Below are 22,239 nucleotides of genomic sequence, written 5' to 3'. Positions count from 1 at the left end.
TCATCAGACACAGACTTCAACAGACACAGACTTCAGAGCCATTCCCAAAGGAATTCTTTATGTTTATTACGTGACCAGCTGGAATACATAAAGGTTGGAGCATCAGAATATCTCCAGACAATAAAACAAAGCTCACTGATACTTTAGAGACTTAGACCTTGGTCTTATTAATCAACATCAGGAAGATTTCTACTCATTCATGATTTATTAATTACCCAATATATTTTGCCAGGATTTATTGACAGCCTCTTTTAATCAAGACATTCTGGTGCTGATTAATTATGGGCATCTTCTCCCAAGGCTCACCTTTCCCCAGACAATGTCATTACTGTTGGGCCATTTGATGAACACATTGTTTTCCTTCCCTCTTTTGAATGGCTGATACATGGTCTCGTTGCCAGAAATAGCTGGGTCCTGCAATGAAAGGGTTTAAAACAGCAAACATGAGAAAAACAGCTCCAAGACAAAAAACAAAAACAGAATACCCATAGATAATTTGCTTTATGTCTATAAAATTCTTGAGGAATAAAGTATGCTGTTGGAAAACATTCCTGGAGATAAGCCAGGTTAATAAGACATTAACCTCCCACAAAGAAAGTCAATTTATTGTGCTCCTAGAGTATGGTATCAATACTCTTTAAGAACATGAAGCTTCTTTCTTCTGTTCTGTGTCCAAAGTGGCTTCCCTGTTTACCCCACCCCATACCTGCCTCAGTTACCCTATAATAGTATCTTATTCCACAACTGTCATATAAATCACCACTATCTGAAATTATCTTTAATTTTTCTTTTTTTTTTATTTTTCTCATTTTTTGAAGTTTTTATTGCCAGTTAGTTAACAGGCAGTGTAATGTTAGTCCAGTTGTACAATATAGTCAATCTTTAATGGTGATTTATTGGCTGTCTCTGATTGAATAAAATCCTGTAAGAAAAAGGACAATGTCTGATTCATTAATTTAGATCAAACACACACACACACACACACACACATACACTTTTTAGAACAGTGATTTTCAAAGACCCAGTATTTAATTAATACTTGAATGAATGAATGAATGAATGAATGAATGAAAGTCAGGAAATAATGTTCTATTTCTTGGAAGCTAGAAGGGAGGACCATTTGCAGGTAACTACTTCCGTGTTTATCAAAATACAGCCTCCAGTGCAGAATCATAAATTGGTGTTCTGAATCTTAGCTGAGTTGTTTGTGAGTTTAATTAAGAAGAAGTAAATCCCCTGAGCCTCACCATTGCTGAGTAATGATACAACTGAAGTGGCTTTTGAACCCCCTAAGGTAAATATGAGACTAGGATACAGCGATTCCCTCAAAGGCACAGCCTAGAACAATGAGGCCTTTCGGATGTTGCTGTTATGTTCAGTGTTTCAGTCCATAGTTCTGACTTTAACCAAGGGAATTGTAGTAACAAATTACACCCCAGTGATGCTTTTGAAAAATAAATATTGCAAAGTATCACCTTCGGAAAGCCATTTTTCAGTGTTCTGTCCTCCTTTGTTTATTCGCTTTTTAAAACTTAAAAAAAAAATTATTATAGTCTCACAGGAAGTTGCAAAAAATGTACAGGGAAGTCTTGTGTACTCTTCATCTAGTTTCCCTCAATACTACTATTTTAAAGCCATGAACACAGAAACAGAAAATGGGCTCTAATCTTCTAAATACCTACCAGAATGAGAATGAATCTCATGCCATTATTCTTCATTTGCTCAATCAAGAAGCTGAGGTTTTTGAAGCTGGAGCTGAGAGTGAAGTCCAGCTTCCGGTCCATGTAATCAATGTCTACATGCTGGACGTCCTACAGGAAGGAGCAAGCAAGGTGCTAGGGATCCTATGGCAGTACCCCTCAGGACCCACAAATGCCTCTGCCGACCCCAGCCCAGGCCCCTCCTAATTTGTCCAATCCCCCCACCCCACTCACACACACTTTTCAATTCTGAAGACTGAAATTGCTTTCTGATTCCTGCATACAGATCACCTGTCCCCATCCTTTTCCATCTGTTCCCCCAACTGGAATTGTCTCTGCTTTCCCTCCCTTGATTCAATTCTTTTCCACTCTTCAAATTTCAAATTGGTGAGCCTATCAAAACAAGTGCTAGTTGAATATTCAAGGGTAGAAAGCAGGACTTCCCTAAGAAATATATTCATTTCCCCCCTTCCAGTAAACCTGATTGGATTTATTACATTTAGAACTGTATTATTGTATAGCTTTTTAGAATGTGTGTATTTCTGCCATTCTGTTCTACTGGATGGTCCTTGAGATGAGAATTTTGTCTTCCCTTTTCTCTAAATATTACCAACCCAGGCTTCTGCATGTGAAAGTCACTCAATCTAGGGTTGGTGAGTGATGGCTAATGTGGTTAATACTCACTTGAAAAAAAGAGATACTCCTTTTTGGCCTGAAGAGGCCCAAATCACCCATATTGCCTTAAGATTCTAGGTAAAACTTGATTGGGGAACAGAGACTTGTGCAAAAGCCAAAGCTTGGAAAAGAACAAACTGACATATTATAAACACTGATCACCTTGGTGCAGTAGATCTCTGGATTTTTTCATCTGTTAATTTTCCTACTTTTTCTACTTTACACTTAATACATATATGGTAGAGTAGTACATAAAAATAAAATACTTAAAGCCTGGGTGAATGTTACAAATTATCTTGATGACAACATCATAACACTTCACTGTATTCTCATCTTCCAGTCATTAGTTGTCCTCTAAACTCTCAGGAGGTGGACTGACAGCAGAGAAAGAGCATGAGGGACAAGAAACTGATGATTACAGAGGAGGAAGGGTGTGCTCTCTGTGGACTTCTGCTTGCTGGCAGCAATGGCCTACACTTCTTGAGGCTTATGAAGGGGACTAGGTTGTCGTTGTGTGATATGCATATGTGAGTATGTGTGATCCCCAGAGAGTGAAGACTTGATTTTAGCTGCTTTCTTTCATACTGTCACTTTATATCCATCCTCTCTAAGAATTGTCATCCTTTTGACATGATTCTCACTTAGAAGTTCCCAAAGTCATGACTTAAGACTAGCCATGCTTACTGCAGGGCATTCTTGCCAAAAGGCAATGAATGAGTAACAGTATCCCTCAAACACACTGCCAACCACTGAAGAATTAAGTTAACTTTCAATTTTGAACCCTAGATTTAAGGGTGGCGTGAAATAAATTTGGAAATCACTGTATTCCACACAAGACTAGCTCCGTAACTACGTTTTCCTATACTGAAGTCGTCATCAATAATTTCCCTGAAGACATTTTCAATCTATAATTAGGCACAAATTCCCATAATTAATTAAACCATGGGCTGAGTGGGGGATTCATACATAGGGAATCTGTGCCGCCATCATTGCCTCATACAACTGGGAGATCTCAGTATCATTCTGGTATCCATAGCGACTTAGCTGGAATCCCAAGGCCCAGTATGGAGTCATTGCTGGCCGACCAATCAACTAGAAGAAAAAAGAAAAATGGGTCCAGGAAGACTTTGGGGGAAAGGGAAGAAAAGACTTATACTTGAAGCAATTTGAGCACTTCTACTGAGCACTGTCTGATCTAAGAGGTCTTGCTCAAGAAAAATAAGAGAGTTAAATAAATATGGACTGATCATCAACATGCAGGATGACAGAAAATCTCCTGTATTCTAAAGATTCTACTCTGGGAAGGCTAAGAACTCAGGGGTTGTTACTGATTAGATATTCTTAGGATGCTTAGCAAATAATTAAGAGACACATGGGTTATCTATATGCCTTTATACCTGTAACATTAGAACCTAACTTCAGGAAAGACAGCAATAATGTAGTAGGAATACCCAAGGGACATAGAAACAAAAATCAACTATCTCAGTGATAAGAACATGGTAATAACCAAAAATCACTTGATTGTTTATCAATGCATAGAGTGAATTCTAACCTCAGTGTATTGTTGAGTTACAAGCTCAGGGGTTGGCCCCAAAACCATATAAAAATCCAAAATCCCTCCTGTGGTGCGGTATGTCAGGGCAGGAGTGGGCTGGAATGACACATCTGTTTAAAAAAAAAGAAGAAGAAGAAGAAGAAGACAAGGAGTCCTTGGAGCTATACATCCCCTAGATAGTAAATCTGCCCTAAAATGTACTCTTTACTTTCTCTCTTTCTTTCATGCTTTCCTTCCCTGGAAGGTTTTCTCTTATGCTGTGGAATAGGTGGATTTGCAGGTACCCCAAACATAATCTCAACATCTTGTATAACTCTGTGAAAGGAAGTTAAACTGTCACAGTAAAAGGTCATGCAATTTGGTCAAAATTTTACCACTAACACCTGGCCTAAAGCTCTTCATAAATCTGGAAGGAAGAAATGAAGGAAGGAAGGAAGGAAGGAAGGAAGGAAAGAAGGAAGGATGGAAGGAAGGGAAGGAAGGAAGAAAGGATGGAAGGGAGGGAAAGTCAGTTTTATTCCATTTCCCTTGCCCTTGAATTTCTCTATTTCTACTGGTATTCCAGATCCCAGGAAAGTAGTCACAGCTGGTTATGTGCAGGGAACATGCCTCTGTCTTACCCATGGCATTGCTGTTTAGCAGGAGCACCCCATGGGCGCTGCCATCCTCCTCCAGGGCCATGTAGTAGGGGTGGACGCCATAGGAATTCTTCTTGTACTGGGAGAGTCATGGGGGACAGTAGGCAGTAATCAAAAAAAGAAATATCAAAAAAGTTGTTTCTACATCATAACCCAAACAGCAAGCTCCTATTCAATATTGAAGATTCACCACAATGTCATGTTCTTTATGAAACCTTTCTTTCTATCCCAAATAAAAAAATCAGGTGCCCTCCCCCTCCATGCCCTCCTCATTTATTATTACATAATTCTCTCATAGCACAGATTATATTAATATAATTATATTACATATATAATACATATAATATATATAATATATATAATATATTTTATACATATACATATAATATATATATTATCTATATAATTATATATATTATATATAAAAATATATATAATATATATATTTTATACATATACATATATAATATATATAATATATTTTATTATATATATAATACATATAATATATGTATTATATATGTATATACATATATGTGTAATATGTATATATAATATATATATTATATATAATATATTACATATTATATATGTTAATTATGTATATAATATATGAGGGGGAGGGATATATAATATATATATTACCATTAATTCTGCATCTCTTCTCTCTCTCTCTTACTAGCCTATAAACCTCTGGAGAACGGACAGCATTTTTTAAATAAGACATGTACCTGACACATAGAATATACTAAAGAAAAGTTTACGAAGTAAAATCCATAGTCCACAGGAAAAAAATATGTTAGGGACAGAAGGAGCATAATCTGTGGTCTATTTCGTCTGAGAACAGAATTTATCAACACAAGGTGAAGCTCATTAATCGGCACTCTACATGTACATATGGATTAAGATAAATTTATACGGAGAGAAACTGATCGATAGTCTTTTTCTTTTGTGCTTACTGCTGGGGGTTCATCACGAGCAAACATTCCCCACGTGGTCCAGCTCAAATTTCTTCTGAAAGCTGTGTGCTCCGTCTCCCCAAAGCCATAGATGTACTGAGAGGGGAGGCGAGTAGAAATGGAGAGGAACATGTCGTTGAAGGTGAAGCCAGGCAGCTGAGAATCCCAACTGTAACACAAAAGCATACCTCCACATTGCCCTGATCATGGGCAGAGTAAGCAGGGGGCCTGTTTGGGAATTCTAGTGGCTTCCTCAGCCTTCTAAAGGAATGCACAGCTGGATGCAGGTTCAAATACTGTGAAACGACATAGCTCATAACAAAGGCCATGACTCACTACCAATGTTTTTATTCTGTGGTCTGCCAGGCTGAGAACTCCTTTTCTGGGCCATGGGCTCCTTGAAGGCAAGGACTATGTCTCACTCATCTCTTTATCCCAGTGATCATTGGAGAACCGGTTTGTATACATGTATGAATCAATAAGCAAGGTCTAATCACGTTTCCCAAAAGAAAAGGGTGAAGCTCTTCACATGAGTTCTCTAGATTGGTCAAAGGACTTCTTAGCAAAGAAGGCAACTAACTGACCAAAGTTGGACACTCAGTCAAAGAGAGACAAAGGCTGTCTACATGTGCGCACAGAGGTGATGGTTTTACTTGGAAGGGGAACTTCAGCCCCAGGCAAAATCCTTCACTTCATTCCATTCAGCAGCAAGACAAGGGATGAGAAATGACAACTCTTTTCCCATTTAACATTGGGAAAAGACTTTAAGTCTACAGCGCTGATAAAAGCAAAGATTGTAAGAAGCTGTTTCTCTTTCCTTAGAAAACTTTCCCTCTCTTCTGAGTCTTCTGTTATTTTGTAATGAGGCTACATAGAGCTGATTTCTATCCTTGGTCATGCTTACTAAAAAGAGTTTTCTGTTCTACTCAACAAGAACAATGAGTAGAACATGCATTTTTCTTTTTTCTGAAATTGAGCAACACTTATTTTAAGCCTTTGATTAATTTTTCTTGTTGAGTTAGTGACTAGTAAACAGGGAGTAGATCTGTTGCTTCATTTTCTAACACACACATACACATACTTATATTGTCTCTAAGATTAATATTTTATGTGCATTAATTGGAACTACCATAATTAGGCCCAGAACCACTCTAGTGAGAACTAAATAAATAGTGCTTACATCACAGTGCCAGAGCTTTTTCTTCGAATCTGGATCCCAAAAGGATTGTTTTGAATCTTGACGTCATACAGACGGTCTTCAGGGGAGCCAACTGGAGAGGGAGGGGTGTTCAGAGGCACGGGGACCTCGTACCTTTTGTTTGTGGAATCAAAGATCTAACAAGAAGAGAGAAGGAAACTTTCTGATGGTATAATCTTACACCTAAAATCTCTCCTGCCAGTTAATATCATTCAGTTCCCATGTTTTCTGGCCAGTTTGAATCACATTGGGAGGCATCAAATATCCCAAAGCAAATGGATGTGATTTGCTACCTACAATGCCCAATATGGATCCCGAACTCCCAAATGCCTCAGAAACACCTATTCAGAAGCAGGGAGGGCACTTCCTCTAAATAATTTATGAATTCAGTATATAGAATTTCACAGATAGAATGTGTGTGTGTGTTTGTGTGTGTGTGTGTTTATGAGCACATGAATATGTATGTGCACATAATAATGTAAGATTATGTTTGGGCATGTATGTGTATGTCAGAAATTAGAGAACTGAGTTTTTATATGTATTCGGATCTTACTGTTTGTGCTTTCAGATGCTTAAGACAAGTTTGGTCCATAGTCCTGCTTCTTAAAATTGTGTTTCTCAGACCCTGGTGGCTCATCAAAAATGCAGAGTCTCAGGCCACCCTCCCCGTCATTTTCTGAATCTGAATCTTCATTTTCACAAGATCCCCAGAGTGATTCCTCCCACATACTGTGAAAAACAATGCTTAGAGCTGAGTTGTCCAAGGTGGTCTTGTCACCAGTGAGACCCTGTGACCCCCTGAATTCAAGACTGACCTCCTGAACTCAGGAAACTCCTAGAAGTTTCTGCCTAACTGTAACTTCATCTTTTAGAAACTAACTATGGGATTGCTGGACCAGGAAAAGAAACATTTGAGGAGAGGTCTGTGTAGATGAATCAGAAAGTGCAGGCACAGTTACCTCAGCTTTATTATAATGTTAAAACCCCCTTCTGATATTCCTCCCAAGCCCTAACAAAAGGAGCCTGCTTACCCCTGTTGGGAAGTCACCGGCTTTGGAAATCATTCCCTGAGATCTCCTTGATGACCCTGAGAGGCAGCTCCACCTGCTGTAGTCTCTGTCTCTAACTCACCAGACACTTGGGGCCGTTAAACGCTCAAAAGGTGCTAATCTGAATTGAGACTTGTTATAAGTGTAAACTATACACCAAAATTTGAAGAGTTAGTATGATTAAAAGATTTAGGGGCACCTAGGTGGCTCAGTTGTTAAATGTCTGCCATCGACTCAGGTCATGATCCTACAGTCCTGGGATCAAGCCCCGAATCCGTCTCCCTGCTCCACAGGAAGTCTGCTTCTCCCTCTCCCTCTCCTACTTGTGTTCCCTCTCTATCAAATAAATAAATAAAATCTTAAAAAAAATTCTAAAATAGCTCAATAACTGTATTTGGATTACATGGTGAGATAATATTTCAGCATGTTGGTTAAATAAAATCTTATTAAAATGAATTGCATTTGATTTTTTTTCAAATACATCCTTAGGAGTATGGCTATTAGGAAATACATGTGGTTCACATTGTATTTCCCTGAGAGCAGAGCTGTGGGTCTCAAAGTGTGGCCCCTTGACCCACCTCAGCATCAGAATCATGTGGAAACGTGTTAGGGATGCAGACTCTCAGACTGGGAACTCCAGGGCTGAGACCCAGCCATCGAAGCTTTAACATCTGAGCTTTAATTTAACAAGAATTGTGGGTGATTCTGGAGCTTTCTGAAGTTTAAGAACCACTGTTAGAGAAATAATTCTAACACTGGAAGTGAGTTAATGCCACTCGTGTGAGTTTCCCATGGAGCAGACACATTTTTCACAGGGCTAAGGAGGGGTCCTTTGAGGACACTTATGACTGAGCGCTTGGCGGTGCAGAACATTCACAACCCCAGTGGGTCCAAGATCACATCCTGGACTGGTACATCTCTGGGCCATGGTGCCTTTGTCCATTAAATGATGGATTTGGACCAACTGTGTGTCAATGACTTTCATCCACATGGAGCTGTAAGAACTCTGTGTTGAGGATCAAAACCTGCACCACCTTGGAGATTACCTTGAACTGCAGCATGTATTCTGTGTGGTAGATCACGCTCAGCTGGAGGAAGCTGATTGTCGCAGAGAGAGAGCCAGAGGCAGTGGCTGCTCGGGCTGATTCAGGGGCCCCCAGGTGGGCAAGTTTGGTGGTGATGCCCGTAGGCAGGTACTGAATGTTACTGACGGCATAACTAGGGATGGTGTCATAGTAACAGGTGGGCACATCAGGAACATTTGTGTTCTGGAATAAGAGAAGAAATTCCCTATCAGCCTCTAACATCACACTTCAAGGGTCTGATTTCTGGAGAAGCTGGTTCACACAAACTAAGTCTCTTACACCATGCCCATTATTATGGCTTTAATTATGTTCCTCCCCAAAATGTGAAGTCTTACCCTGGTATCTGTGAAAGTGACCTTATTTGGAAATAGGGTCTTTACAGATGATCAGATTCAATGAGATCATTAGGATCAGTCTAATGTGATATGACCAGTGTCCTTATTAAAAGGGGAAATTTAGACACAGAGACAGACCTGCACCCAGTGAGATGCCCATGTGAGGATGAAGGCAGAGATTGGGGCAATGTTTTTATAAACCAAGCAAGTCCAAAGAGTGCCAGAGAACCACCAGAACCTGGGAGAAAAGCACTCCCTTTCCTTAGAAGGAATCAACACTGCTGACAGCTTGATCTCAAGACTTCTAGCTCCCAGAACGCTCACATAACAGATTTCTGTTGTTCTAAGTCACCTAGTTTGTGGCACTTTGTTACGACAGTACCAGCAAATAAATACATCCATTTTAAAAAACACATGCTCTTTGGCCTCCTGTCCTGGGTGGGCAGGTAAGGGTAAGCAGGAAGCCTGATCTGGAGACTGGAATCCTCAGGCAGGGTTCTACTCCTGGTGTCCTCATTGCTACCATTGTGACCTTGAGGTAATCTCTCTGACTTTCATTCTATATATCAAATGAAGAGAAAAAGTCTTACCAACTTACCTTCTGCATGGACTCTCTAATAGATGAAAAAAAAAACCCTCACTTAAAATACTCAATACACAATGCATACCCAATGTATTGTTGCTGTGTTAAAAATAAAAGTGGGGTTTTAAATGCTGTGGTTGGAGGAAAGAGAGAGCCAGAGTGGCAGTAAGTGTTTTCTGATTCAGAATATCTGAGGAAAACACTGGTCTCCTCTCACCGGGAGTTGGCAAAATAATTTTTCAGTTGACATAATGTCATTTTTTTTTTTTTTTTTCTGAAGGATGATTGCTCTTCAACCCATCAACAGTTTGGAAGTGTTTTCTAGGTGTCTAATTATCCACGGGAAGTTTCTCCAACTTTCTGCTCACTGTGGTGGTGTGTTCCTGATCATTACCTCCCAAAGGCACCCCCGCTGCCTGCAACTCTCCTCAGAGACTGCAGGATCCTCAGGGTAGCAGTTGAATTTCTCCAGGTCACTGACTGGAAGTTTCCATTCGATGGAGAAATTCTCACCAAGTGCCAGTCCCTTGAGATCCCTGATCTTCACCATCTGAGGAAGGAGAAAGGAGGCTGCATGACAAACAAGCTGAGGTTGAGCCACCCAGCCAATGTCCTTCCCTGATGATCTGGAAGGGAAGCTAGCCCTTCATCCAACACCACTTCATCATGGGAATATTTGGAATATTATTTCTTATCCTCTGGGTCTTTCAACCTCCCTGTCAGGAAAATGAACTTGGCTTATTTCTGACCTTTCTCACCTCATGGAGTCACTGTGGAATGTTGAAAGGGAAGGGCTTTCATCATGTTAAGGATTACAGATCACAAGCAGGGCTCTCTGTAAGATTCGTTGCACCCTGGGTGTGGTGCTCACACACTATAATAATGATGCCATAATAACAATAGTTAAACTTTATGGAGCATTTATATGGGCCAAGCACTGTGATAACCACTTTAGATGCATTATCTCCACCAATCCTAGAAGGTAATCCTATGCTGCAACTAATACAGCTATCTTCATTTTACAAAATAGAAAACTGAGGGTAAAGAGGTTTAATGCTTTGCCCATGATCTCATAGCTAGGAGACAGCAGAACTAGGGCTGGAACCCCATTCTGCCTCGTACAGAAACCAGGCTCTTATTTTTTGCAATCTGCATTGTCAAAATGGAAGGGGGCTGCCCTAAAAAATAGTGAATTTCCCAGCACTTGAAACAGTCAACTAACAGTTGGAACCTTTTGTTAAAGATTAGCTTGTAAGGAACTCATTCAGTAAGAGCAGAATTGGATTATCCCTCGTGTTTTTTTCAACTCTCCTTCAGTGTAATGGTATAAAAGCAGTGTGTCAGTTGTGTCTCAGAGAGTCTTTAACTTAAATGAGAGGACAAACGTGTAAATACTCTCCAGAACTAGGCCAATGTACTGAATCATATTTTCACTATATCACATCTGGGATCAGCAGGTCTAGTTTTAAATCTGCCCAGAGAAGAACTGCCTTGCCTCAGAGTCCCAGCGCCCACTGTCTTCTCCAGTGTTCTGATGCAAACAAAGCTCAGGAGTCCATATTTAGCACACATAGTTTCTCCTGCAACTGCCCTGTGGTACGGTAGACTTTGCAGCAAGCTAGCTGTCTCTGAAACTGCCCAAAGTGAAAAGAGCAAGGGAGAGCTGGCTGTCAGAATCTTAGGCCCGGGCTTTTGACAAGGGCCCTGCAAGGATGGAACAGTCGCCCACCTTTGATGAAACACTGTAGGTAACATTTGAAACGGAGGTGGCAGAATTACTATGTAAGACAGTAAAATCAGTAGGTTGCTTGTCCATTCCCAAGATTATGATATCTGTAAACATGAGGTTGTTAGGGTCCATATAGTTATTATTTACAGTCTTTGCCTGTAGACGATTCTGGAAAGAAAGAAAAAAACACAAAAACATCTGTTTAGAAACTAGGCACATCACCACATACCACTCAACATGTTTCTTTCTGACATCTGAGGTATGTCTTTTATCTCTGAAGTTCTCATTGGTGCCTGCTGATCATCCCCAGGGAATTTGCTAACCCAGACTCTTTCCAGCCTTCAATCTTTCAGTAACATTTCATGTTTGTTTTGGCTCACTGGTTACTGATTGATTCCATCCCTCAGAAAATATGTTCCTGACATCACAGAATTTCCAAGTGGACAAGATGGGTACTCTTTTTTTTTTTAATTACATTTATTAACATATAATGTATTATTTGTCCCAGGTGTACAGGTCTGTGAATCATCAGTCTTACACATTTCAAAGCACTCAACATAGCCCATATCCTCCCCAATGTCCATAACCCAGCCACCCTATCTCTACCCTCCCAACACCCGAGCAACCCTCAGTTTGTTTTGTGAGATTAAGAGTCTCTTACAGTTTGTCTCATTCCTGATCCCATCTTGTTTCATTTTTTACTTCCCTACCCCCCACAGCCCCCTACCCTGCCTCTCAAATTCCTCATATCAGAGAGATCATATGATAATTATCTTCCTCTGATAGACTTATTTCACTGAGAATAATACCCTCTAGTTCCATCCATGTTGTTGCAAATGGCAAGATTTCATTCCTTTTGATGGCTGCACATTATTCCATTATATATATATATATACCACATCTTCTTTATTCATTCATCTGTTGATGGACATCTAGGTTCTTTCCATAGTTTGGCTATTGTGGACATTGCTGCTATAAACATTCAGGTGGATGTGTCCCTTTGGATCACTACATTTGTATCTTTAGGGTAAATACCCAATAGTGTGATTTGCTGGGTCATAGGGTAGCTCTATTTTCAACTTTTTGAGGAACCTCCATGTTGTTTTCCAGAGTGGCTGCACCAGCCTGCATTAAGATGGGTACTCTTAAATAAAAAGACACCAGCACACACACACAGACCTATTGGCCCACAAAGATGAAGACACACACACACACACACACACACACACACACACACACACACGAAGTACCTAAATACTTTCTTTTTCCTTTTAATGATGATGAGGATAGGAGCTAAAATTTATGAGTGTTTACTGTGTGCTAGGCTTGGTGCTAAGCATTTCATTCCATTCTGACAGCAAGCTATGAGCCTTCTTGGGAAGACAGAAGCCCCGGGGAAGCAAACAACCTTCCCAGGGAATCATAGTTCAAAAGTGATGAAGTGGAGCTCTGACCAAGGTGGACTGAAGAAAAAAAAAGGGGGGGATGGGCACTTTGATGTTTAAAAAGATTAGGGAACCCACAAGCATGCCCAAGTGATTTTTTTGCAAAGGCTCAAAAGTTATGTAGTAGAGAAAAGAGAGACTTTTCAACAAACGATGCTGGGTGAGATGGCCATCCAGAGGCCAAAACTAAAATCTGTGTCTCAATCTCACATTGTGTATAAAAACTAACTCAAAGCAGATCATAGACTTAAATGTAAAAGGTACAACTAAAATTTTTAGGGGAAAAAATAGGAGAAAAAAATATTCAAGATCTAGAAATAGAAAAAGTCCTTACAGTGGACACGAAAAAGCACGATCCATAAGAGAAATTAAAAAGATAAATTAGACACATCAAAATTTAAAACTTTTGCTTAGTGAAAAAATGAAAGGACATGCCTACAGACTGATAGGAAATATTTACACACCACGTATCCAAAACGGAAGTCCTCTCTAGAACGTATAAAGATGTCTCAAAACTGAACAGAAAAACAAAACAGGCAGTCAATGAGAAAATAGGCAGCAGAACTGGACAGACGTTTCATCTAAGGGAATATAAATATACACAGATGGCAAATGAAAGGATGGTCAACATCATTAGACATAAAGAAACACAAATTGAAACCACAATAACAGGTCATTATACCCTTATCAAAAGAACTAAAATTAAAAAAAATTTATGACAACATATATGCTGGTTATGATACAGAGAAACTGGGTTGCTCAAACATTGATGGTGGGAATGCAAAATAGTAGGTCCACTCTGAAAACCAGTTGGCAGTTCCTCACAAAACTAAACATGCAATCACTGTAAGACCCAGCAACCGCACTTTTGGGTGTCAATCCCAGACAAATGGAAACCTTTCCATGAGTGTTCATAGCAGCTTTTTTTTGTAATAGCTATGCCTGGAAATAACCATTTATTAAGTGAATTGTTAAACAGAAGGTAGATATATATATCTTGGAATGGTCCTCAGCAACAAAAAGGAATAGACTTTTAATATGCAAAGCCTTGGATGAATTTTGAGAGAATTTTGCTGAGGGAAAAAAATATCAGTTTCAAGCTTACATGCTGTATGATTCCATCTACATCAAATTCTTGAAAGGACAAGATGTTCCCATGAGGGGAACCTGGGTAAAAGGGACAAGCAGAACTCTCTGTATTATTCCTTACAACTGCATGGGGCTCTATAATTATCTCAAAATAAAAAGGATAATTTAAAAAACAATATGCATTCTTATTCTTCATTCTTCCTTTCTTAAAAGAAAGGAGAAATAAAGGAAAGAGATACTCCACAAAAGTAATCTCACACGTGTACAATCAGACTTCAAAGAAAATCAAATTAGAATTCTCATATCCTCTGATAGATAGCGTTATTGCCTTTTCTTCCTCTTGATGCCTTTGGGAGAGAGAGATGAGGCAAGCAATGATCTGTATCTTTCTGACCATCCAAACTCTCAAACCCATCTTCCAACCTCTCAAAACCACCATTTAGTACCTGTGCCAAGTTTTGGGGGCTGGAAAGGAAGGCCATTATAGAAGAACCTCAAAAAGGCCCCATACCACTCATCACCCCTGTCCACATCTCACACATACTTGTACCCGATTCCCTCTAGCCAAAGACACATCCCAGAAGTTAGGACTCATCAAGCTCAGAGACAATGATTTTTTTTTCTAGAAGAAAGAAAACAAGTTCTTCACTGGAGTCATACTGACTTGAGAGGCTTATATATCTAACATAGATTAAAACTCTCATTTTAACTCTCATCTTTTCTGGGACCATCATGGGCACCATCCCTGTTCCATATGACCAAGCATCGCAGCAAACCAAAAACTCAAAAGGCAATCATAGAAAAGAACATATACTGCATGTTCCTCAAAAACAGTACTTACAGAGCTGACAGAAAAATCATACAGAATATACTTCTTTTCAGCATCTAGAAGAGAGAGAGGAGTACCCATGATTATAGGATGCAGAGGAGCTGCATGGTCATGCTTTTCTCTCCTTTTTCTCTGCTTATCCAGGTTCTGCCCTTTTTGCCAAACCTCCACCAAGTTTCCTGGACCGCTTTGACTAACCCTAATTGCTTTGCCCCTCCAAACTCCCATGACTTTCTGTGGTACCATTTTGCTGGCATTTAATACATTGTGACTTGCATTTGTAGTCATCCACATACACATTGTATCTATCCTGCTGGACTAGGAGTTCCTCAGAGGCAATGCCTACATCTTATTCATCTTCATATCCCCTGCCTACAGGGCAATAATAAATATCCAATAAATATTAATAAATGCTAATTCTACGCAGGGCAGGGTTTTTATATAATCACAGACCAGAAGCTTATGTCAGCCACTTCTATGGGAATCTTATAATGGAAAAGCATAGTATACAAATTAGGATATTTCCCCCTCAATAGTAATCAAAGCAGTATTTTACAAATCTATTAACAAAAATGTATTATTTGATATTGGTAATGACACCCAAAGAAGAGATAATTTAATTAAACTAAACCCAATAATGTCTGTTGCTTTGGTAGTCAATAACATACAGGTTGATCATCTGATCTATTTTAATGCATTGTGCTTGGCTAACTGAACTTCCAGAATAAATTCGTTCCAAGCCTGCAGAAATCAGCACCAATGATAATAGAGTTAGTGCCATACTGGCCAGCCTGCAATGACTACTTTTCACTGAGAACCCCAGGGAGGGGACCACCAGGAGGCCTACCATTAGATACACCATCATCCCAGTACAGCTCGCCCCGTGCCTGTCTCTTGTAGTCCAAGGCAACAATGAGTCCCAGGGAATTCTTTCGACTGTAAAAGAGCAACTCCCAGTTTCAGAGAATGAAGAAGGCATAGAATGTTGTTCAACCAGCCCCTTTCATGTCTCAGGGACAGATGAACTCAGAGTCTACCCCAGAAACAGAGTAGATATTGACATTTTATGGAAATATGGACATTGGGTGTGGTTAGACAGCAGAGGTTGGTAATGAATGACCATAAGAAGAATGGTAGAAGGAGACAGTTCCTACCAAAGACTGGGTTTGCGATACTGCTAACAATCGGCACTTACTGGGTGCGTGCCTTGCGCCCGCCATTCTTCTAAGTGTCCCATAAACAGTAAGTCATGTCCATTATTCCATTTAACCTGCTTGATGACACTAAAAAGTCCAGCTGTTGTCATCCCCGGTTTGCTCGTGTTGTGCAGCAACACAGAGAGGATGTTGCCCAGGGCAACACCTATGGTAGTGACAGAGCTGGGGTCTGAACCTGAACATTCTGGCTCTTGACCTTGGAAGCTATATTCACTTCTGTGTGATAACTCTCACCTCCTCTTTAACTTGCATTCACTCAAGAAAATCTGCTTGAAGATAGTTTCTGGTCATAGGGAAATCCTCACAAGTGATTATTTTGACTGCTCTTAAATCTGATTCAATTCCCAAGTGAAAGACTCTAGAAATGTGAAGACTAAGGCCACCTTAAGGTAAATGAACATGAAGGTACCACTTTGGGGCCAACCTTGAAAGGAGGCGAGAGACATACCTTACTGGAGATGTCTTCCCTTGACTTATCTACTTTTAGTGTCTGTTTGCCTGTCCCACAACATCGTCTCTTGGCACATCAGGGCAGTTACACAGCTTACCTGGCCTCTGTGGTCGTGCTGGGTTGTTGGATGGGAAATATGAAGCCCCCTCGGAGGTGAAGTCCTATCCTATCAAGTGGCAGCAGCATATCCACCAATTGTTTCCTCCACTGGATGGCTACCCCCTAACCAACAAAAGGATGACAGAGCAGACAAGGGACCGTTGGACTAGGAGGGACCATGCAGATCATTCTAGATCAGTTGCCTCATTTAAAGTAAGTCAGTCAGGGCAAGACAAATGCTCTATGATTTCACTCATTGTGGAATTTAAGAAACAAAACAGATGAACATAGGGGTAAAAAAGAGAGAGGCAAACCATAAAACAGACTCTTTTTTTTTTAAGATTTTATTTACTTATTTGACAGAGATCACAAGTAGGCAGAGAGGCAGGCAGAGAGAGAGAAAGAGAGGGAAGCAGGCTCCCTAGTGAGCAGAGAGCCCAATGTGGGGCTCAATCCCAGGACCCTGAGATCATAACCTGAGGCAAAGGCAGAGGCTTAACCCACTGAGGCACCCAGGTACCCCCATAAAACAGACTTTTAACCACAGAGAACATTGGTTGCTGGACGGGAGGTGGTCGGGGGATGGTTTAAATGGGTGATGGGCATTAAGGAGGGCACTTGTGATGAGCACCAGGTGTTACATGTAAATGATGAATCACTAAATTCTGCTCCTGAAATTAACATTATACTATAATGTAACTAAGAGGAATTTAAATATAATTTAAATATAACAAAATTTAAATATAAATTCTCCTCCTGAAACTAACATTATACTATAGTGTAACGAAGAGGAATTTAAATAAAATCTTGAAAAAAAAAAGAAAGAGAAGCAGAGATTCCCCCCAAAGGAAAGGGCAGCCCAAAACATAATCAAAATAGATAGCAGATCTGAGCCTCCAACCTGTCCTATTTCTTTGAATTACGCTGTGTGGTGATTCTCCCACAACTGGCCTTTCATTTTCTAGGGTATCCCAGCCTCAGGCTAATTATTAGTCCTCATAGCTGCATAGTAGCCAGCTTGATATAATGAAAATTCCTCTAAACCTACCCCAGTTATTCAAATTATTTCATAGTACACCTAGAAAGGCCTTCCTCACAGAAAAGTAACCTCTATCAACCAAGTGTAAAATGTTTGCTATTATCCTACCCCAAGCTCCCAGGACTCCTGCCTTAGAATTGCAATCGCCCTCTGCTAGAGGCTGGTCTCTGATGCAAGCGGGGCTGCCTTACTTACTGTCTCATAGTCGTACCAGATGGCGTCCGGTATGTATGCTTTCACTCGGTCCACACCCTAGGGAAACACCAATATGAGCAACATCAGCATGTCTCTTACAGTTTACACAATACCTACCTCATCTGTGCTTGCATGTGTTCATCTGAACAATCTTGAGAGGTGGTTAGGACCAGCCCATTCTACAGGTCCGAATACAGATACTCAGAAAAGTCGGGCAGTTTACCCAAAGCACAGTTCTGCCTAGAAAGTAAGTTTCTAGGCTCCTGAACTTTCTAAGAGAAGCAGAGAAATTTTGTTCACTGAGTTACTTGTGTAACCTGACAGGTGGGAAGAGAGTGAAACAGCCAGGCTTCGAGGAGAAACTTCCAGCAGGACTGCAGCTGTCGCAGCACCTGCCAAGAGATGGCCTCTGACATGAGTACACTGGCAATCTCCCGTGTTTATAAAGTGATCAGCATCCTCCTTATCCCTCCCCCACACTTCCGCCCTCACACTTTGGAAGGGTACATGTGATCCTTCATATCTGGTCTCCAGAGTAACACCCTGCCCTTGCCCAGATCTCCCTCCCCAATCCTCTCTCTCGACTCTTCTCCTTTCCCAGCCCAACCCCAAGAGCACATGTCCCCTGGTCCAAAGGAAGCACAGTGGGATGGCCAGCCCAAACTCATGAGGCATTTAAAGCCTATCAATCCATGGTCATATGTTTAAGAAAACAAGTTTTAAGGTAATTTTGCAAAACAGAAATTGCTTTGCTTGGAGATAGAGGGAGAGAGAGAGAATGAGCAGGGTGAGGGGCAGATGGAGAAGCAGACTCCACACTGAGTAGAAAGCCTGACATGGGGCTCAATCCCAGGACCCTGGGATCATGACCTGAGCCAAAGGCAGATGCTTAACTGACTGAGCCACCCAGGAGCCCCATATTTATATTTATATTCATATTTAAATGCAGCCATAGATACTCCAAACTCAGCTTATTAAGCTATAGAACCATGAGGAAAAATGTGATATTCCACCCCATTGTTCAGATTAGAAACTCACCTCATATAAAACAGGTGTGATGAGGAGTCCAGGCCCCCATAGGAACTGCTCATGTATGCCCCAAGTAGCTGGGTCCTGGTAGAACCTGGAAAATAGAGAAGGCAGATGAAGCCTCCAGTACAGGACAACTGCACCCTAGGTGGCAACAACCACTAACAAGACAAGGGACATGAACACTCTGAAAGGGATTCTTCGTGGGTCGGGAAACTCACTCATGGACCAGGGGCCTCGCTACAGTGTCCCCCCGGGTGTGAGCTCGGTAGAAAAGGGTGTAGAGGTAGGGCAGCAGGGTGTAGCGGATGTTCAGATAATATCTAGAGGAATTCGCCAACAGAGAGTGTTCACCAAAGGCAGCAGGATCCTGGTCCTAGAAGAAAATGAAGCAAATATGAGATATTTCCATTGCGTCTTAAAAGTTTGTTCCATTATGATAAGAGGCTTTCTCAGATGAGAGTAGCTATGTTCTCTAACTTGGAAGATATCAAAGCATTTCCAAAACTAAAAGGATCTTGGTACTGTTTCTTGATTTTATAGATGAAAAAAACAGTATATCAAAGATTACATGATTCTCCCAGTGTAAACTGCAAGCCGGTGACAGAGCTTAAATTTGACTTGTGTCTTCTGATCCCAGTTGATGGTAGCCTCAAGGGTGATAAAGAAGTCCATGGTGGGGGGGGCGGGGCACCTGGGTGGTATAGTCGGTTAAGCGTCAGACTCTTGTTTTGGGCTCTAGTCACGATCTCAGGGTTGTGAAATCAAGTCCCAAGTTGGGCTCTGCATTCAGCGTGGAGTCTGCTTGGGATTCTCTCTCTCTCCCCCTCTGCCCCTCTCACACACGTTTCCCCTCTATCAAAATAAATCAATTTAAAAAAAAAAAAAGCCCAGGAGGTTGCCATGGAGATAAAGGGGTTACAGTGGCCCCTGCTCCCTTCTTAGCTGATCTAATTTGTTGTATATTGAGGTTTCTCATAATACTCCATAATACTTATAATACTCCAATAACAGCAGTAAGTTGTACAACCAGTAACAAGAATTTGAATTTGAAACCCACTACCTTAGTAAGCTGCATCGCCTAGCACCATGATCTATAATTCATCTTCTCCTTTCCATGCAATTTTATGAATTTACAATTTTGAAATTTATGTGTAGTTTTGTCTGTAATGCGTTCACCATCGATATTTATTTTCTTTTCTCTACCCCAGAAACAGTGACCTCTATTTTTTCTTTAATATACAATGTGCAAAGAAATCATGACTTTATCCAAGAGCAAAGAAACAGCCCTCTAGAAGGGAAATCTAATTTTCTTTGGACCCAGAAACAGAACTTTTCCATTAATGATGGGGCTCATTTTGTCCATTTTCCTTGTAATTTGTAAGATGAGAAAGATAATGTATGTCATATTGAGATCTGTCATCCTGCACTCTATTGCTGGGACTGAATTTTAGAGAAAATTACCTAAATTTATTCCTTTCTTTTGTTCCTAAAGATGCTCATTTCCTCCCTTCAAAGGGAGTAGAAAGTAGAGTGGTCTACTGCAGCAGACCACTGTATGCCTCCAATGTCGGGCTCATGAAAACCCTGAGACCAAACACCAATGAAAATAACATTCCACATCCTCCCTCACTCAGGTCTCCAACCAAGAATGTATAGAGCTGCACTGTCCACTATGGTGGCCACATACCATGGAGAGCTTTTGCACACTTGAGATGTAGTTAGTAAGAGAGAGGAACTGAACTTTTCATTTTACTTGACTTTAGTTCATTTAAATATAATCCTAAAAACTGAAATTTTTAAAGAACTATTTTTAAATAAAATGAAGAATAAAAATAAAATACTTTTAAATAAAATATTTTTCCATTAAATATAACTTTATTGTTTTGTTTTATTGCATTCCAACTGCTGAAAATTTAGTATCCAAACTGAGATCTGCTGTAAGTGTAACATGCACTTGAATTTTGAAGACTTAATAGAAAGAAAAGAATATAAGATATCTCATTGATAATATTTTGTATTAAACAGGTTGAAATAATCATGTTACGGACATACCGATTTACACAAACTATACTTAAAATGATTGCTTCTGTTTCTTTTTACTTTTTAAATTTACATTTAAACTTAATGTGTGGCTCTCATTGTCATTCTGTTGCACAGCACTTGTGGAGAGACCGGAAAACAAGGACTGAATCTTACTTCGCAGGCTAGGTGGTCTGAATGCTCTTATCTAACTCCTTCCAGGCCATCTCAAGAGGAAGGCAACCTGCCAAACCTGCTCCCAGCCACCAGCTTAGAAGTTCAGAAATAACCCAACTCTCTCCAGCTCGTAAATGGCTAAGACAGTCTGGGGATAAAATACTTTGGTGATTTGGCTATAAATCTTTCCCATTTTGAGACAAAATCAAGAAGGGCAGCTAAAATGATCATCAGTAAGCTACCCCGTTGAGTGTATTAAGATCTAACCTACTCAATTTTGAAACACTTCATTAAAATAAAGGGCATTTCACCTTACTTGCTCCTGCCATTGTCCAGACATCTCCTTAAGAGGGGCTCTGAGCCCACTTCTATATACTCACCCATCAAAAAAAAAAAATTTTTTTTTGGATAAAAGAGTGAAAAATAGTGAGGAGGGAAGAGTCTCACAATCATTCATAGAAAGATAGAATGGTGTAACAAGGTGAAAAAAAATCTTCAGATCCCTGGCCTGCCACTCCCTAAATCATCCCTCCTTGCTAGTCCATACTAGAAGCGGTTTCCCTTGTATTGTTCGAGGTAAAATACCAGTGGACTCCAACTGCCCCATCTTACACAGATGGTAAAAGAAGTGATAACAGCAGCATTGAAATTCCAGCAATCCGTCTCACCTTCATTGGTGAGCTAAGAAAATCAATATAAATCACAATAAAATCATTCAATACATACATACATGCCATGAATCCTTATCCCAATACTCTGCTCTTTAGGTCTATGACCCCAAATTTATCTGTTCTCCTTTTGTACGAATGGCCAAGATATAGGTTTTTGTTTCTTTTTCAATCCTTTTTGAGAACAAGTACTTTAGACAATCCAAGAAGTTTCCATTGCTTCTCTTGGGGACCTTACCCTGAACCCAGGCCCGTTGTGATTCCTAGATAGTGGATAAAATGCTCCAAGCTGCATCCACCTTGTGCAGAGCTCCTCTGTGACATTTTTTGTGTAACCACAGATGTTGGCACCTACCTGGAGAATTAGCACACATACAAAAGACAATGGTCAGTGATAGTAGCAAAAGCATTGACTGTATTCCTATGTGGTAAAAGGGAAAAATCTTATTCCCATCATTCTATGCTTACAGAGG

At 40.3% G+C, this 22,239-nt stretch overlaps 1 protein-coding gene across 1 annotated transcript in view; it reads right to left on the bottom strand.

Annotated features, from left to right (window-relative positions):
• LOC125080533 (probable maltase-glucoamylase 2) overlaps window positions 1-22,239 on the bottom strand; it is a 91,135-nt gene that overhangs the window by 31,951 nt on the left and 36,945 nt on the right. Inside the window, exons 17-33 of the mRNA XM_047694385.1 lie at window positions 22,005-22,121; window positions 19,121-19,275; window positions 18,909-18,993; window positions 17,871-17,927; window positions 16,635-16,759; window positions 15,717-15,805; window positions 14,882-14,925; window positions 11,507-11,674; window positions 10,172-10,327; window positions 8,821-9,042; window positions 6,708-6,862; window positions 5,528-5,696; window positions 4,551-4,647; window positions 3,928-4,040; window positions 3,342-3,467; window positions 1,683-1,811; window positions 307-414 (exon numbers count right to left, since the gene is read on the bottom strand). Of these exons, the coding sequence (XP_047550341.1) occupies window positions 307-414; window positions 1,683-1,811; window positions 3,342-3,467; window positions 3,928-4,040; window positions 4,551-4,647; window positions 5,528-5,696; window positions 6,708-6,862; window positions 8,821-9,042; window positions 10,172-10,327; window positions 11,507-11,674; window positions 14,882-14,925; window positions 15,717-15,805; window positions 16,635-16,759; window positions 17,871-17,927; window positions 18,909-18,993; window positions 19,121-19,275; window positions 22,005-22,121 (2,115 nt within the window). The remainder of the gene's footprint in view (window positions 1-306; window positions 415-1,682; window positions 1,812-3,341; window positions 3,468-3,927; window positions 4,041-4,550; window positions 4,648-5,527; window positions 5,697-6,707; window positions 6,863-8,820; window positions 9,043-10,171; window positions 10,328-11,506; window positions 11,675-14,881; window positions 14,926-15,716; window positions 15,806-16,634; window positions 16,760-17,870; window positions 17,928-18,908; window positions 18,994-19,120; window positions 19,276-22,004; window positions 22,122-22,239) is intronic.

The sequence above is a fragment of the Lutra lutra genome, chromosome 11 (assembly GCF_902655055.1).
Source record: "Lutra lutra chromosome 11, mLutLut1.2, whole genome shotgun sequence".
In the NCBI taxonomy this organism is placed as follows: domain Eukaryota; kingdom Metazoa; phylum Chordata; class Mammalia; order Carnivora; family Mustelidae; genus Lutra; species Lutra lutra.
Note: the sequence above shows the minus strand (reverse complement) of the source record. Positions and strands in the feature narration are given on the sequence as shown.